Here is a 19215-nt window from a genome sequence, read left to right as displayed (position 1 = left end):
TGTATATTAATAACTACATTCAAGCAAGCAATAAATGTATAAAGCATCATATACATGCAGCAGTTAGTTCTCAATTGAGTGTTAGCAATTAAGTAAGGCTAAAAACCTATAACGTCTTCAGCCAATAAATCTAAAAATTATGTACCAAGTTTCTTAATTTTAAAATTTTATCTGCTCTAATTTAGCAAGGTGAAGGTATTTGGAGAGGAAAGAAGGTCATTCATGACAGTCAAGGCTATTTATGTATGTATGGCAAAGAAAAAGAGTATGGCTGCATGTATGGCCTTGAATGACATCAAACCCAGAAGGAAAAGTACAAAGAACAGCGGAGGGTAAGTTACCGGTACACCAAGAATATTTTACTCAGGCTATTATAAGAGATATTTTGGACAGCAAAACTCGGTCATTGTATGTCCAACATATTTAAACAAGGCTATCATTTCATGTCTTTGCAAATGCACAGATAGTATAGTATGGATTTCACATAGAGATGATAAATAATATTTATTACTTTTATGGATTTTAATTTGTCTTATTTCTGAAATAGCTATCTTGTAACAAAAGCACGCGTGCACATTTATGTTATTGTAAGCCTGAAATCAGAGAATGCTGTAAATCTAAGTCTACACTACTGTGAGGGTTGGACATGTCTAAGCTGTATTCGATACTTTGCTTTCGATCTCACGGTATATCAAAGTTCAAAAACACTTTTTCTTATTTTAATTCATCTACACTCTCATAAAAATTTGGTAGAATTGCAAAGAAACAAGGACTTGATTGGAATGCTCAGATACCATATCCTTAACCCAATAGCCAGTGAAGTTTACGGCAATCTGTCTCATTTTTCTTGAGAATTTCTCATCCCGAGGCCTCACACATGCGCCAGATAGTATTATATCGCAGTTCACACCTTTGGTTAAACTTGGACGTAATATTTTATTTTACATTTAATATTTCACACCTAAAATTTACAAAAACAATCATTAAAAGCAAGATGAAATGAATGCTTATTTTAGAGCCCTGGCAACAAAGCCTTTGTTTGGACTCTTTTGCCAATTTGAATTTGGTTAGATTGTGCCCACAAATATAAATATTATGGCGCCTTACAGTGCCTCGCGTTGCGCGTTCACAACTCGAGTTGCACAACTCGAGTTCATCAAAACCCAAGCCGAGTTTTTTCATCAACAATTCGGCTTGAGAACATCTCACCATTTCATTTTCTCTAGCTACGGTATATTTTTATATGGAATTTTTTTGGTGCATCAGTAAACGTCGTTGACATAATTTCTATGTTTGTTTATTTTCGGTGCTCATTCAGTTTCCTGTCAGGTACTAGAGAGATAACTCTTTTTTCATTTGAAAAAGAAGTGGCCCAGCTCCCACATAGATTGTGTTTTAGTTTGCTTCTTACATTCTACAATTGTTTTTGTCTCGTTATATTTATAGAAACAAATATGCGCAAATATCGCCTATATATATAATTTAAATGTGTATATATATTTAAATTATTATTATTAAATTTCTGTAAATGAGACACCCCAATTACTCACTTTGTTTTCTTTACGAACCCGTGTTAGTTTTGTGTAACACAACTCAAGTTCATCAAAAACCCAGGCCGAGTTGTACAACACGGCAACTCGAGTTGTACAACTCGAGTTGCGAACACGCGACGCGAGGCACTGTAAGGCGCCATATAAATATGCTATACATGTTCATAAATTCATATATGTTGTCACATGGTGTCGATATACGTAATTTACGTATTGTTTATATTTTCAGTCACAGAATCCAACAAAGAGACCGCATCCTCAAGACAATACATCTGATAGTAACGCGAAGGTACTCACTCACATAACCAGCAATAAAATTTTAGGCAAATTGTGCAATATTAATTATGGTTAAATGTGGAATTTCATTGGTAGGCGGATCTTCAAGCCCTTTATAACCCTAGGTTAGTAGCTAGAAAAACATGAAGTTATAGTAGGATAATGCAGAAGAACTCCTTGTGTAGGCAGGATTAGGTTTTAGAAACAAATTATTTGTTGCCAACTGCGATATTTGTTAAGTTGCCTGTTCACACCCAGCCAAACGTTCAATGCCTCGAGCATTCTGATTTATAGCTCAAGATAAGGAGGAAACGCAGTGCTTGCTCAGGACGGGTAGGAGTAAGAGCAGAGGCTACGCGAGCTTCCATAGATGTGGGGAGCATCTACAAAACGCCACAAGCGACAGCATTATAGATGTAACTGAGACACCTGATGTTACTTTCATACCTAACAGTCCGGTGAGTAATATTCAGTAACTCAGTTTTAAAATTAGAACCCTGTTGCATGATGCTTTCGTGTCACTTTAGTGTAAGTGCTCAGTGTCTGAAGTGGAGAGAGTTGTGCAACAATGCTCCCAAATCTCTGATTCCAGATTTGTAAAGCATATCAAATCGCTGGCATGCGTTTTGCTCCAAATCAAATCACTTAGAAGGGTGACGACTCAGCTTTGAAAAAAAATGAAATTAAAACCATCATCCACTATGTAATTGATGGCTTTATTTGATTTAATTTACAAGCTGGGCAATCCATTTTCATGGTGCTTTGATGCCAATCTCATGATTGGTGATTTGATGTGATTTGCAAATCTCTAATCGGGATTTGGGAGCATCTCTGGAGTTGTTATCAACTCTTTGAGAAGTTGATAACAAGGTGCCACAACACCATCCGATTCGTTGACCGAGTACTTGGACTAATGTCGTTGTTGTCTTCTACAAATCAACTCTATGGGCTAAGTCGGTTGAGCAGTGTAGGATCGGAGAAGATATATAAAGCAAGGAAATAATTGTGAAATAAAACTATTGTAAAAACAGTAATAAAGTCAGGAACTAGCAAAAGCAGATTTGCCCGGTTCTTTGAGCTCGCCAAATTAACTTCCAGCTAATCACAATGTCCAATGTAAATTTCCAATCTACTTCATTAAATTAACAAATAACATTCCTGTCAAAGTCAAAAATCGCCTCAAAACAATGCCACTTAAATACTGCATTCACAGTACTTTACAAGTTCAAGGAGATGTAAATACACATGCTATGATTGTTTTTATTTTAGATCAAGGATCTCCAAGCGGAGTTTGCAAGGAGTAAGAAATGACAGAGCAAAAATGCTTCTTGAGTCCTGCGGCTTTATAATACATGCAATATCTAGATAGGCATAGAACAAGTTTGTTCCCTATAGCTGTTGGTGAACTGGCAATGAAGGGAGGGCACGCCAGAGGGCATCTGGCGTGCCCTCCACCTCATTGCCAGTTCATCTGCAGCCATAGAAAACAAACTTGTTCTAGATAGGAATACTTTTATATGCAAAAACTTGAACTGTTTCAGCTAGATACGGTGCTCAATTTTGAGTGAATATATTGATCAAATTAAAACATACCTGCATACATACAACATTCAAGACTTTCATCACTGATTTTTTTTTAAATAACCCAGACTTATATTCACTTATTTTCACATATCTACATCTAGTATATGTGGCCCTTTTCTACTGTGTTACTCTGTTCTCATTTGTGCTTGTTGAAGGCCTTTTATGGCTTTGGTGCTGATGTGGTAGTAATTAAGTTATGTGCAACATTTTCTTTTTATATCAAATAAAGTAAAATTATTAAACTTAACAATTTATCATAATAGATTCGTCCGATAACTGAAACAACCTACTTCCTATGATTGTTCCAGTGGTCCATCACCAGACATTTTGTCATTGCGCATCGACTTTTCAAACAATGTATGCTGTATAATGTCAGCAATGCCAATAGATATACATCACGCTAAAGGTTTTGTGTGCTGCCCTCTGATTTTCCAGAATTGGCTACATTGTGCTTGTGGAGGTAACGGGAAAGCTGCTAACAATGATGCACAACAATTGCCACATGCATTATTTATATTGGAGCAAGAAAATACATCATCTTGCCAACAGTAAGAAAATATTTTTTGCCCAACAAATCAAGAAAAATTTTTTGGTTACACAATGCTGTACATAAATAATAAATATATAAGCAAAGTGACAAATGAATACCTACAAAGTGCTGTCATGTTCAAAATCTAAATAAAATTAGTTGTTGGAGAAGTCGGTGTTTGCAGTAAAGATACGATAGACTAATGCCTTCTGTTGCCTTTTCACAATCTTTGTCTTACGATACGCTAACATAAATAGTTACACTAAAATGAAATAGAATCTTCTTTAGCTCTCAGAATGGCAGCAAAGTAGACAATTGTTTCAATGTGCATTTTATTTGGTTAGAACATAATCAGAAATATTCAATAACTTATGTAATACCGCGTTACATACATGTAAGTGCAATCATATTACAACGTATGTAAGATATTTTTCATACACACTGTATAAACGAATACAGAATAATTAATGATGTATTTTTGAGAAGACTTTTTTCCGTTTCGTGAGCATGTTACTATTTCGTCTTAACACGACAAAACGTAGAGTTTTGTGCTCGTAATCAACCAGATCTCTGGCACCACAGTTTTGATTAAAGATTTGCCTAAAACGATGTTTATGCTTTATTTTGTTACAAAAAATAAAAAGATTACAGACTCAATTTCTAACCGACTAAACATTGGCACTTGCTTAAAACCTCGTCGCTTAGTGCCGACAAAACATTTGCATTTCCGGATTAAGCTCCACCTCTACAAAACGACCCAGAAACTGACCAGGTTTTGAGCCACTGCAATTATACCTGACCAATAGCGTTTGCCGGATATTAAAAAGAATTGAGTTGAATCGATAGAAGTAGATTGGGAACCTTCTTTTTAAGCAACCAAACTGGCTGGTAATTATTTGCTAGAGACTTTTTTTTTATATTTATCTTGTAACTTAGACTCTCCATAGTTCAAAGATGGCAGGAATCGGTCCGACTCGATTCTACCGTCTATCTCCTCTTTTAACGAGGATTTGTTGTAAATCAAGCAAAGTTCGTGGTTTTCGTTTATATTCTTCCGGTCAATTGCAAAATTCATCTTCGTTAAATTTGACAGATCCAACTAAACATCCAGATTATGAGAAGGAAATAAAACGCTTCGAAGACATATCTGACAAAGATGAGGTGAAGTTGATTTTGTTTTGCTTGTATACAAATCTTGAGTAATTATGCAGAGAACCCGCAGATGAATGTGGTGTATTTGCAAAAAATTGATATATTTCATGTTGAACTTGCTTGCCGGCTGCAGCTTAATTACTCGGCAAATGTTATACCAATATGCAAGCAATATTCTTACCTAGGTGCTACTTTTTTAACCTTGGTTGAACTACGACAGTTCACACAGAAAACATCTGTCAGAATTCATTTAGCTTTCTGACCGTGCCTAAACTTTGCACCATGGTGCTATGAGGCTCTTGCTCATGGTACACCCTATTAGCTGGGATTAATGGCGAGCCTTACTGATTGCACTGAACTAGTACGATTAACCAGGATACTCATTGCACCGATTGACAATAGCTGAACACTAATCTAGCTGACTAGAAAATTCAACTACAACTTGCTGACTAGACTAAACGTAGCATGGTTTGGGTGGCACAGGGAAAACGAAAAAATGGTCAACATGGATCTGCTTGTCTAACTGACCAGGAACAGGTCAGTTGGGTCACTTAGATTCGTACAAATTTTGGCTACAAGTAAACCATGAACATACTTTTATGTATATATTGGTTGGGGCCTTGTTTGCCGGTTTTAGAGATGTCATAAAACATTTTCATTAACTTAAAATGTTTAACAGTTTACGATTTGTCGCATGATGACAAATAGCAAAAATCTAAAATCTTATTAACATGTAGAAAAACAACTGACTAACTATAAAGTGCAGTTTTCATACAAATCACTTGAAGGCTGGAAGACGGCGTATCAAAATTTGCTAGCCTCATAAAGGCACTCTATTTTCTTTATTGGTTTTCAGCCTTAATTGTCCTACAGCACCAACAAATGTTTTTGCGTGAATTATGTTAAAGTATGGGCAAATAACATTAGAACAGTGTTCATGCAAACACACATTCCATCCAGATTTTGTTGATACAAAATCACTTGAAAGCAATAAGCCATAGCCACATTTGCACACACTTACTGCAAGCTTCAATCATGTTCAAGACTTATGTACAGCCCAACTATTGGAAAACCTGACAAATTCTAGACGCGTATTTACTAAAAGCAACAAATACTATGTACAGTGGCATAGTCATTTGAATTTATGAAAACTATGTCGCTCTACATTGTTGAAGTATTGGTTTGGAATTTGAATTATTGAAGTACTGGTTTGCCTTTAAACAATTTCAATTGTTTCGAATTCATTTTTAGATTTGAAATTATTATTAACTCTGCTAAAAAAACTAACATGTTCATCAGTCTCAGGGGAAGTTTGATCAAGCCGAACATTCTCATTTGTATCATATCTTCGACATGTCAATTTCTCATCAGCACTACATCAACAGGGGTTCAATGTGAAAGAAGCTAGCGATTTGAGTTAGTCTCTAATACAGTGTCATAAGAGAGATTTTGCTATGAGAAAGGCTTGTCCAAATAATCAACAAACCAAAGTCCAACACCACTGATTGGGCGTAAAACATTGTAGCAGTTGCTGATGGCAACTCGAACCTATAGAATAAAACGAAAAAACATCTAAGAATTATGCAGTATTATTAGCTAACTCTATAAACAACTTTTCTACATATTTGTACAGCTGCGCATGGCTTACAGTAGTTAGTTATGTACTGTATATACACAACAAATACTACATGTATATATATGATTTTTTTCAGTTATAATAACTAGAATGAGAACAAACAAGCAGTTGTGTGTTTATGTTCTATATCATTGGTTTGGGGAAGAGGGTAATCAATGTGGATTAAAGTTACTGTTTAGTTTATTAACAAGTGTGAGTACATAGCCTATAAGACCTAGCAAAGTTTGAGTTTATGAAAGAAGACCAGTTTCACTTGCATAATGAATTCTACTAAAATTGGCTGAATGCTACACAGAGTTTCATATCATTTATCAAGCTGATTTTTACAGTAATACTGGTGTAATAGTATTTTTGCTGCAATTAAAATCCAATTATAATTTTGTAAAAGGCTTTTGCTTTATGCCAATTCCTGTGTCCTGCAGTTTAGAGTAATTTCAGAATGACGGATTATACTATGACATTAGACTTGCATAGGTGTTTTTGATCACAAAACTACCTTGCTTTGAACAACCTTGAACGCCATATGTTGGAAGTTACTTAGGTGTAGAAACAAATAAATGTTAGGGGTTTATGTCGACTGTTGAAAATATTGTATGCCTTGGCAATCGAACACAGGCTTGGCTCTACTTTCAATTATTTATGTTGATTTAGTCGAAATAAGTTAGGATAGAAAATAGAAACAATTGTAAAGTTTTTCAAACTCAAACAACTGTAATTTTCAAACTTCAATTTTTTGTGCAGGTCAAACAGATTGAAAAATTAAAAAAAACTATAAAAGTGCTTAAATGTGAACGTGAAATAATTAGCAAGTAATTGCTAAATGAAGTCTATTTTACTATGATTACAATAAGATATAATTTGGTAATGATACAATTTATACCAACTGAGAAAACAAAATACAAATCCTAAATCTATTGAGTTAATAATAACAATTCGTGCATAGAAGTGTGTGTGTGTAAAAAAAGGTTATTGTTCCAGCAAAAGCTATCAATCAAAACTTTGAATACAAAAATACTGGTTCCTCTCGATACTGGTATAAATGGAAAAATGGGATATCACATACTGTCTTTGTCTGACCGAACAGAGCGAGATTGTAGAGACTCTTTCTACGGAGATAGTGCAATTGTCTATGTGAAAAGATTTTGCCTTGACCGCAATTTACTAATTGAACCTTACGAAAAACCAAATTAGAAGTTAAAAAAACATGAAAAAGCATTGTGTTTCTTACAGTTAATAGAATTCATATGTCATTTAGCGAGTGCATATGCTATATGGTATGTAATATTATCTTGGATCAATGTGCCTCGTATAGCTCAGTGGTGGAGCGGGTAGATTTAAAACTTGAAGTTGTAATCTCCGTGAGTTCAAATCCAAAAGAATGTGGAATTTTAATTCAAAGATTTTAGTAGTTAAGCTGGACATACACAGGCACAGACACACAAACTTGCAAATATATATATATATATATATATATATATATATATATATATAGATGATTAGAGACATTGTATATATGATAGTGTCCCCGATGCTCAGCAATTCTACCAATTCATGTTTTCAACTCATACCTGTAGCCACTTGCATTTTGTAGTTACTAGTACATATTTTAACTCCCTAAATACGACTGTGCTGGGGGCGATGTATTATGGAGAATAAGCATGCCAACCTATAGCTAATCATCGGTGGATATGATGTGAATTGGACCGTCATGCACGCCATTTTGTGTAGCAAAGCTCTACGCTCATTGGCCAGTAACTTACCAATGAGAGTGCAGTTTGGGTGAACGTTTGCTTTAGTGCCCTTTCAATGCTACATATAAACCAAGGCTATGATAGTTTTATGATATTGTAGAACTACCATTGGCATGGATACGATCCTTTCAATAGAGAAGAAGACACTTTATGGCATCACCACACAATGTTTACTTTTGTCTCTCTTTGCTTCGTAGGAGGAGCATTCATATTTGCTTACCAGCCTGATCCCAAGTAAGTGTGGTCCCTTTACATTGAAGGTTTCCAGATGCCACCATCTGCTCAGCAGCCACCTGGTTTATACCAGAGTTGACTTGCTCTATGAATAAAAAAGCAAAGTGCTGATGTTTGGGTCAAAAGTGGTTTTAATACTGCTGGAGGTTTAGTAGCTCAGTGAGAGAGCAACTAGCTGAAATTACATGAAGTCCTCAAAAAATCTTTATGACTCTAAGCTATTTAGAGGATGTGTTTGTGTAGCATTGGCAGCATGTTTGCTGAAAATATGTAGAGCCGCCTGTACTCTCGTAAGTTATCCCCATAACGTCTGTGATTAGTTAAATTGTTTCAAGCTGATGGTGTAGACTGTATGGCCTTAAAAACAGCAAGGTTTAATATTAGAAATCAAATCAAGCTTTTCAATTTTTTCTTTCTGTTTAGTGGGTTACAAGCTTGAACAAGAAGATTTATCTGTCACGTCAAATGAAGTCTTTAGTCAAAAGCTAGATGTTATAGTAGATATTTTCTGAGACCTTTTGATATATAGATATAAATCTCACTGTTTGTCTTTTGTTTCTTGTTATTCCTGTGTTTAGCTATAGCAATCAAAATCTAGGAACGAAAAATCCCCACTATTCTTTAATTGCACTCCCAACGGGTGCAAATGCATGTATGCAAACACATGCACCTAACCACAAGGCTAATCCTTTTTTATCTCATTTAGCTCAGCTATGGTACCCTTACTGTGGTTAAAGCTAAATATTTACAGTTTATTATGAATTGATATTACCTTTTGCGTTTGTTCTTTTGAATTGTTTTCAAACCTTTTTTCGAAATTCAGTATTTATTTTGCTTTGTTATTTCTAATTGTGCCGTTTCAATTTCAAATGTGCCATTGCAGTGCAACGGTAATGGTACAATTTCTATTTTCAATTTCTAGTTATTGCAAAGGACGATCACTAGAAGTTGTAAAATTAAAAAATCTGTACATGGACATTCTCAAGTAGGAAATACCTCTACTTTCTACATAAAAACATATTATATATAGATGATAATAAAATCATAGATAGATATATTGAAATACCTGAAAGCATCTCTGATAAGTAGGATTGAAATTGGCAAGCAATGCAATTATGCACAATGTGTAAAGAAATATTGAGATGCAGCTTAACACGCGTGCAGCTTAACACGCGTGCAGCTTAACACGCGTGCAGCTTAACACGCATGCGCTTAACACGCATGCGGTTAACACGCATGCGGTTAACACGCATGCGGTTAACACGCATGCGGTTAACACGTATGCGGTTAACACGCATGCGGTTAACACGCATGTGTTTGAAAGTTAAGTAGCGGTTTCAGGTTTGGTAGAGTAGGTTGGATACAGTATGTGAGATAAGTGGCAGATTTTTACATGACTCGGAGCATATTTTTATTTGTCTGGGCTGGTTAGGAACTGGCTAGTTTTGCTGCATGACTTTACATAATCATTTTCCTCAATTTGCAGCATGGTGTTTTTAACTTAGCTAGGGTTCAGAATAATATTATAAAACTAGTATCTCTGACAATATTGTAAAACGAATGTGATTGTACAACTGCTTTTTGGTTCATACACAGGCTGGCAAGCTGGAGACAAAGAGAAGCCTACCTTGAGCTTGCCCGAAGAGAGCAGCACGGATTGCCCCTGATTGACCCAAATCTTGTACCACCTGAAAAAATGCTTGCACATCTTCCGCAAGACGAGGAACTTGGGGATACAGAGATCATTGTGTAGACAATTCTGAACTATATCAGATTTTTTATAATATTGATGTTGGTGGATTAGGAAGATCTGCAGGAGCCATCTGCTGATTGTATGTGAATGTGGCAAAATATTTTCATGGATGTTTAAGATAGCTGCTTTGTGGATTACTATGTATGGTTGAATAGAGTGTTTGGCAATAAATGTGTGAGATGAATGCCTAGCTTGTAGGGCTATATTAACTTGCAACTTGACTTCTCATTTGGTTTTGCATTGCAAATACACATCAACTCAGCATTTCTTATACAGATGTTTAAATTATGATGAAGAATTGTGTTTCCTCAATAGCGCATAAACATTTCCCTGATTTAATGTCAAAACAATAATATACAGCCCCAAACATCTCCATGAGAAGCTGTATATCATTGGTCAAACCATGAAACAATAGGTACATATGTTACGATATAGGATTTGAAAGTTGCCTTATGTGTAGGGCACGTTTTGGTAGCTTTCTCCATTAACCAGCCTGTTTTAAACCTTGTTGATTAAAGATTTTAAATAATTCAAAACGTTTTCAACCATAGCCAAATACGAAACGTATAACCAAGTGTTTAGTCACTGTCGATAAATTATGCGGGCATTTGTCGGAGTTATCTGCGCAATAACTTTCAATAGACGTAACTACACTAAAGCGTTAGTAAACAAAAATGGGAGCTCACCTAATATGACGGCCCGTCCATCATCTAACCCCTTTCATAAGGCTGCGCTCGCGAGCCGAGTTTTCCCATTTCGTAGTGTTCTCACAGGTTTTTCGTAAAAAAAACATTGTTGAGCATAACGTTTAGACAAAGTGGTTATTCAATGGCCAAAGGAAGCGACAATGATGTGAACATTGCTTTTGATGCGCTATTTGTTGCTGAAGATAGGTATATAATAAACTTTGTTAATTAAATTGTAGTACATAACATGTTACGCGATGTACAGTACACGTACAGCTTGTAAGTTATGACTCGTTGATGGCTTATATAATAGAAATTATTTTATAATTGTAGTTAATTCGCTTCAAGCTTAAAAGAATTGAAGAAACTTTTGTTGTAAGATTTGTTTTGGATGTCTTTAGAAGTTTAAGAAATTGTAAATCATGTCTGTTAAATCATTTATGTAATAAGACGCATGTAAGTCCAGCTTTATTGGCATCAGATAAGTGACTGAAAAATAATATCAAGATGGCGACTCCCTGGCGGAAACCTAGCCTGGGAAACCAATAATAGATACATAAACAAGACTAACTAATATAACATCTCCCTTTCGTGAACATAAATTAAACCAAAATGTTACCAATAAAAGCACAGGTGCTCAGGTTCACAAACAGCTACAAGTAATGTTGATTGTGAGTAGTCGCATAGTATATGTAGTAATGAGTATTATGAGAGCAAGCAAGAGAAGATAATAACGCATTACAATTGAAAAGGAAATGCTGTAACATGAGTGATAAAGCGATCTATAAAAAAACTATGAAACAATCTAGGAAAATGCCATGAAATTCTGGCAAATAAAACACAATCCATGTTTTTTTTATGTCACTCATCTCTATACCTAACAGGAAGCCTTATTGTTCTGCCTAATCTGGTGCGTCGCACTGGAGTCCGCACACTGGTAGTGGTCTGTTGCGGTGTGGGAGAGGTAGCATCACCAGGACTGGGCCCTCCAGCAACTGGAAGGGGAACAGGATTTGGTGAAATGTTTTGAGTTGGTATCACTTTTGGGCTAGTCTCTGTGGTCTGATTACCTACCTGACTAGGTTCTAATGAATTTGGCTGAACTAAAGTAACAGAGCTAGGCATTGAATTATCAGGCTTTAACTGTTCTCTATTACGTCTTATGACCATACCTGTTGCTGGATTCTTTATGGAGTATGACCTGTTGCTGTCATGGTGTCCTATCACCACTGCCTTCTCCCAGCTACCCTTTAAAGACTTAAATCTTACCTGCTGCCCTTCTGTTAGTATCTCACGTTCCGGCACTGTTTTCACATCATGATAGTTTTTCATTGCACATTGTCTCTGCACTAACTTTGCTCTAACCTGATTTCTATCATAGGCCCTAGGAAATAGGCAGTGCTTTTGTACTGGAATGCCATCAAACAATGACCTACCCTGCAACAATTGTGCAGGTGATGGCAGGTCTCCTGCTAGAGGGGTATTGCGCCAAAGCTGTAGGGAATTCCAAAAACATTTTCCATCTTCCTTTGCTTTAATCATCAACTGTTTAACAGTCTGAACTGACCGTTCGACCTGTCCGTTTGATCTAGGATATCCAGGTGAGGAAGTTACATGATCTATCGCATATCGCTTGACAAATTGTTGGAATTCACATGAACTGTACTGCGGTCCATTATCTGATCGGATGATGTTTGGCCTTCCGTAATCTGCAAACTGTTTTTTGAATTCTTCTATTAGCGCTTTACTTGACAACTCACGCAATTTTGTGACATTTACCCATTTGGAGTAGTAATCCACATTCAGCAAGTAGTGGCCACCATCAAACTGGAAAAGATCACTGCCTATGATTTGCCAAGGGTAATCTGGAATTTCACTGGGTATGAGAGGTGCACTAACCTGGGACTTCTCATGAGCTTTGCATACGCTACATGAAATGATCTTGTCTTCTATTCTTTGGTTCATGCCAGGCCAAAACACAGCTACTCTTGCACGCTGCTGCGTTTTTGTAATACCCAAATGACTAGCATGCAGCTGATCAAGTACCTCCTGTTGCTTTTCATAAGGGACCACAAGCCGGCTACCATAAAACAGCAAACCATTGCACTCACTGATTTCACTCTGAAATTTCCAGTAAGGTTTAGCCAATGCATGACACAATTGCTTCTGGTTTGGCCAGCCTGACTTGGTATAGTGCATTACTATTTTCAATGTATCATCACTAGCAGTAGCTTCTTTGTAAGCATCAACAGCAGTTGCATCACGAACTCTGAGCGCACAGATTTGAGGCATAGGATCATCTAAATTCAAGTCTACTTCATGCGTTTTTGCCTTGCAAGACCTTGAGAGGTAATCTGATACAAACATTTGCTTGCCTGGTACATGTACTACATGGTATTGGTAGTGCTGAATTTGCATGCACATTCGTTGAAGTCTGGGTGTTAAGTCACTGAGGGGTTTCTTGCTAATTTTAACTAAAGGCTGATGATCAGATTCGACAATCACTTCTCGCCCATATACATACTGATGGAAACGTGTAAGCCCGAACTGAATGGCTAGCATTTCTTTTTCCACTTGAGCATACAAACATTGTGTCGAAGTTAGCGATTGTGCTGCAAATTCTATTGGCTGTCCCTTTTGCATGAGTACTGCACCTAAACTATGCGAGCTTGCATCTACATTCACAGTTACATCAACTTTAGGATCATAGAGTGCCAATACTGGTGCGTTTGTGACCAAACTTTTCACCTTTTGAAATGCTTGCTCCTGAGCAGACTCCCAACAAAAATCCACCCCATCTTTAACCAATTGTCGTAAGGGATTTGTGCACTGTGACAAATTTGGACAAAACTTAGCCAGGTACGTCACCAAACCAAGAAATGAACGAATTTCTGACTTATTGCTGGGCGTCTTAGCGTTCTGTATTGCTCGAACTTTGTCTGGAGATGGCCGGATACCATCTTTGGACAAAATATTACCCAAGAATTTCACACTTTGAGCCCTAAACTGACATTTCTTTGCATTTAATTTCAAACCAGCTGCTCGGAATCGAGTGAGAACTTCTTTAAGTCTCTCATCATGCTCTTTTTCTGTAGTGCCATGTATCAATACATCATCAATGTATACTTCCACCCCTGGTATATCCCCTACTATGTCCACCATAGTCCTATGAAAGAACTCCGGTGCGGATGTGAGACCAAATGGCAAACATAGGTACCGAAAGCGACCAAAAGGTGTCATGAATGTTGTTAGTTTGGGGGACTGTTCATCAATTGGTATTTGGTGAAATCCTGATTGTGCGTCCAAAGTAGTATAAATTATGGAGCCAGATAACCTTGCGTATATGTCACTGATAGTTGGTAAAACATATCGGTCTCTGATAGTCACTGCATTGAGTTGTTGTGGGTCAAGACATATGCGGAGTGATCCATCAGGTTTTAGGACTGGCACTATTTGATTGACCCATTCACTTGGTTCTTTACATTCAGCAATGATTCCCAATGACACCAATCGCTCTAACTCAGATTTCAGTTTGGCTTTGAGTGCATGCGGTACCGACCTTGGTGGGCAAGAATATGGCTCTGCATTTTGTTTGAGTATAATACTATGTGTAATGTTCAACTATCCAAAACCTTCAAAGACATCTGGGAACTGACTGGCTATCCTACACTTACCTTTACTACCTACAGTATCAGAATTTACTGAACCTACCACAGAGACACTGAGAAGGCCCAGTCGTTTTATGGACGGCAATCCAATCAAAGTATGTGCTGTTCGTTCCCCTTTCAGTATGTGAAAGCTAAGAGAATGCTTTTGTCCCTTGTATGATACCTCCATCTCACTCACACCTACAACAGGCAGAACATGTCCCGAGTAGGCAGTCAACCTCGTGCGACTAGGATTAATCAAAGAATTTGGGGCAACCCGTTGAAGTTCATTAGATGTGATAACATTTGCCTGAGCACCAGTGTCTATTTTTGCTTTTAACACCTGACCATTCACAACAAGATCTTCCAACCATTCATTAGTGATACTAAAAGCATGAGTAATAATAGCAGAATCAAACCTATCAACATAAATGGTTTTAGTGTCATTGCTAACAGCATCGGCATGTAAGTTTGGTGTATGAATGAAGAAATCCGAGTCTTCACTTTTAGCTGTACCATTCGCGGTTACCTCGGCAGCCTGAGCTCTGCTCTGCTTACACACACGTTCGAAGTGATTAGCTTTGGAGCATTTGTTGCACTTCTTTCCAAAAGCTGGACATGAACGTGGCGGATGAGAACCTCCACAATATTTGCAGTCCCATATCATGCGTGTTTGTTTCTGATTACTCTTAGCAGTACCGGTTAATTTAACTGCAGCCACTTTCGTTTCGAGTTGCATTTGTTTCACTATTGCCTCCTTAGCGCGCATCTTAGATATAACAGCATCTAGTGTTACGTCTTCATCAAGCTGTAGCTCGGAACTAAGCGAAGTATCAGACATACCAGAGAGTAGTCGGTCCTTGACCATATCATTTTGTGTCAATCCTGCATCAAATCGACACTTAACTGCCAAAGTGTGAACGCTGCGAATGTACTCTTCAGCCGACTCATCAGCACTCTGCTTACGGTTGTAAAACTGCGTCCTGTAATTGAGAACATTTCTGCGTGGCTGAAAGTAAGCAGTGAAGGCATCCACTACTGCTTTAAATGTTCTGTCCGCTTCATCTCCCGTAAATTGCAGCTATGCATATACATCCTCACTTTCCAGACCCATTATATAGAGCAAAGAATCGATCTGCACTGCATTAGACTGTTCTGCTAAGCCACCAATGTTCCTAAACCGCTGAAACCTTTTTAACCACTCTGTCCACTGCGTGGAGGCATTAACAAAATCCAAATGTCCAGGAGTGTCAACTTTTATCCTCAACGGCGGGGGCGTGCAGCATCGGCCTCCGTCATTCCGATATGATACTAGCCACAATCTTCTTTAATATTCCCGTCGAAATAAAGTCAATTCACAGTGCAGATAACAAAAACGGCAAATGCGTGGTTCAAAGTCCTGACACCATGTTAAATCATTTATGTAATAAGATGCATGTAAGTCCAGCTTTATTGGCATCAGATAAGTGACTTAAAAATTAATATCAAGATGGCGACTCCCTGGCGGAAACCTAGCCTGGGAAACCAATAATAGATACATAAACAAGACTAACTAATATAACAATGTCTAGAAAGTCTACTGTTGTCCGGAGATGAAATAAGTGAACACAAGCAAGCCATGGAAACGGGTTACCAGTCTCATTATTTTGTCCAACATGAAAATAGCTTACATAGCGTGAACTTAATTTATATTTCTTGTACGTAATGTTTCTGATATCATACTGAATTCATTACCAATTGGATGGCCATCCTGGACGGTCTCATTAATTTCAGTTAGTCTATATAGACAGAGAGCAGAACAACCCTATCTGTCATAAAAAATAATTTCTATTCCCTTTCACAACTTATGCAGTTTTTTGAATTGAATTAGTAGTTTTAGACCTAATGGTAATAAGATTTGGCCTTGCATCCTGTACAACCATTCTACTGCTGTCGGCAGCACTTGAAAGTTTATTCGTAGTTGTGTTACTTTTTCGGAGTTGTGGTACCTTTTTGCCATTGAGCTTGCATGCTAAAAAAACCAAAACTAATTCAGGGAGAGGGTTCAGGGGCAAGAAATGTTCAAAGAACACTTACTAACATGTGTTGTAACAAATGAACTTGGTTAAAGCATCTGATTATGTTTTAATAAATAATTATAGTTGCTTTACATCTCCTGAGATAACCCCAATCAAAAAATACACTTTCACTCGGTTGATTCTTCATCATCAATCGGCTGCATCTGCAAATGAAATAATATACATATAGCACCATCCCTCCTGATAACAATTTCATTTTGCTGACAGTTAATGTTTTGAGGATAGCAAACCTTCTAAATATCAACAACAGTGATGAGTTACGGGTGTCACGACACACAAAAAGCTAGTGTTTGGGGCATTGGAGGAGTCTTTCCCAATGCCTGATTAAGCATATTATGGATACACTCAGGTTAGCTTTGTTGCAACATACAGTATAGGAAATACATATCATTTTGCCTGAAAGGGGACACCACACACAAAACTTATGCATGCACACCTGGCTATGCTATTCTTTACCACTATTATGATGCTTACTGTATAATCTGCCACACTAACCTTCAGCGTCTAAGACACAATCATCTTCTACATTCCGGTCTGAACAACTATCCATAGATAAGGCGCAGAGGTCAGTGCAAGGTAATCCTTCCTTCTGGCAAGAGTACTTTCCAACACTTGAAGTCTTGCATCGGCAGAACACAGTCTAAAATAACATCAAATAAGGTTTTACAACTTGGAGCAAATATAACCAATTTATAATGTTTCAGTTCCCATTTTACTGTGTTTGGGGTTTTGGATTAAAGTTTGTAACATAGTCCAAAACTGCAACTGAAATACACCAATAATAAATTGTTCCTTTCAACACGTATACATTCAAAAACTTCCCACATTATAATGTATTTAGTGCCTGCGAACATGAAATATGTCTTTTGACATATTAGCATGTCGCATTGCCGACTGCTAAGCTGTGATTATTTGATGGTCCCTGAAGTCATTGGTGTGCTTAGGATCTATTCTTGACACATATTCTGGCAGGAAGGGTCAGGAGAAGAGAAAGGGCAGCAAAAATTTTTTTAATTTGGCTGCTTTTTGAGCACTAAAACATCAAAAGTTTTACTATTTGATGCAGAGAGATAATTTTTTTATACCAGCATTAATGGTCTGTGCCTTACACAGTTTGTCATATATGCGTTTTTCTTTGAGTAGCCCTCTTTGGCTTAGCGTCACCGCCACATATGACACATAATGGATTTAATATTTGACTAGAGCTTGTTTTTGGGACGAGTCTCGTATGAGTTTTGACAGGCATCTGGTGCCTCAATACTCAGAAGTGTGGATGCACTTGGCTATAAAAATAAAACATAAATTATCATAAATTATTCCTCATATAAATTTACGAATGAGCTTATAGTCTATGATTCCCTAATCAGAGTCTCTAAATCCAACTTTCTTTCAGCCTGTTTAGCTAGGAAAACATTAACAAACGTATGAAAAAATAATGCAGCTTGTAGTTTGAGAGCATACTAGGGAGGTCATCAAAATGCAACAGCAGTTGGTAATATGGCTGCAGGATGAACTCCAGTGTCATCATATTCAATACTTCAGTTTTTAAACTCTGATAGTTTTCGGTGAGAAAGTTGGTGGGGACAGGCAGTTGGGAAGCTATGACGTTGCATCTCACATAAGTCATTAAACTTACTTGTTGTTCAGAATGTGCCCTCTATAAGTTTCCTTTATGGGGACGTCATAGATTTGATGAACAGGGGGGATGTGCATGACAAATCTGTGTTATACAAAACCTTTCAGTTGTAGAGCCAACCTTGTTTTAGCTATCCTGGACACAAACTAGAGTCAGAGTTGGAGATATGGCCATTTATGGTTGGTGTCAATAACAACATAACATCAAATCTGATTCAATTAATAATCTACTGGTATTTAGTTGGCAGATCACATGCCAAGAAAGCAGTAAAGAAAAAGTAATAACTTGTTGAGTACGAGCGTTTTCTCATCTTAGGTCTTCAGTTCAAATCATGTTGATTGGCCTTGGTTGATAGATAGATCATCATAATCATCAAATTCAAACGAACCGATTTTTAATTCCAATGAACATTAACCTCATAACATGTGAAATCTGGTCTGATGACATTCGTTAGTTACTTAGAATGTATTGTCAGTCAATAGTGATTGAATCATCATATTAATACGGACACCATTATTGCTATTCAATGACAATGAATTAATGGCTATCATAAAAAAATGAATGAGGTCTTCCGTTTGATCATAAAAACAATTAGTTCTGCTTACCTAGCAATAGTTGTAAATAGTTCCAAATGGTTGACCTTATAATAGTTAACACGTTCAGTTACTGTCTTCATTTGTTGAGGTGATAAACCTGCTAAATT

General features: G+C 37.1%; 2 protein-coding genes and 1 long non-coding RNA gene across 3 annotated transcripts in view; all 3 read left to right on the top strand.

Moving 5' to 3' along the window:
• The first annotated feature begins 207 nt into the window (after positions 1–207).
• LOC137388696 (uncharacterized) lies at positions 208–2950 on the top strand. Its single transcript, XR_010977996.1, has 3 exons — positions 208–332; positions 1780–1839; positions 2121–2950. It is a non-coding gene; the product is annotated as an uncharacterized lncRNA (long non-coding RNA).
• Positions 2951–4828: 1878 nt separating this feature from the next.
• LOC137387786 (NADH dehydrogenase [ubiquinone] 1 beta subcomplex subunit 11, mitochondrial-like) lies at positions 4829–10740 on the top strand. Its single transcript, XM_068074297.1, has 3 exons — positions 4829–5100; positions 8579–8712; positions 10309–10740. Exons 1-3 carry the CDS (start codon positions 4894–4896, stop codon positions 10463–10465), a joined length of 498 nt encoding a protein of 165 aa, XP_067930398.1. The 5' UTR covers positions 4829–4893; the 3' UTR covers positions 10466–10740.
• A 477-nt stretch (positions 10741–11217) lies between these two features.
• LOC137387861 (protein LTO1 homolog) overlaps positions 11218–19215 on the top strand; it is a 39298-nt gene continuing 31300 nt past the window's right edge. Inside the window, exon 1 of the mRNA XM_068074376.1 lies at positions 11218–11358. Coding sequence (XP_067930477.1) covers positions 11294–11358 — 65 coding nt within the window. The 5' untranslated portion in view covers positions 11218–11293. The remainder of the gene's footprint in view (positions 11359–19215) is intronic.

This window comes from Watersipora subatra, chromosome 2 (genome assembly GCF_963576615.1).
Source record: "Watersipora subatra chromosome 2, tzWatSuba1.1, whole genome shotgun sequence".
In the NCBI taxonomy this organism is placed as follows: domain Eukaryota; kingdom Metazoa; phylum Bryozoa; class Gymnolaemata; order Cheilostomatida; family Watersiporidae; genus Watersipora; species Watersipora subatra.
This window is presented reverse-complemented; position numbering and strand designations above follow the sequence as displayed.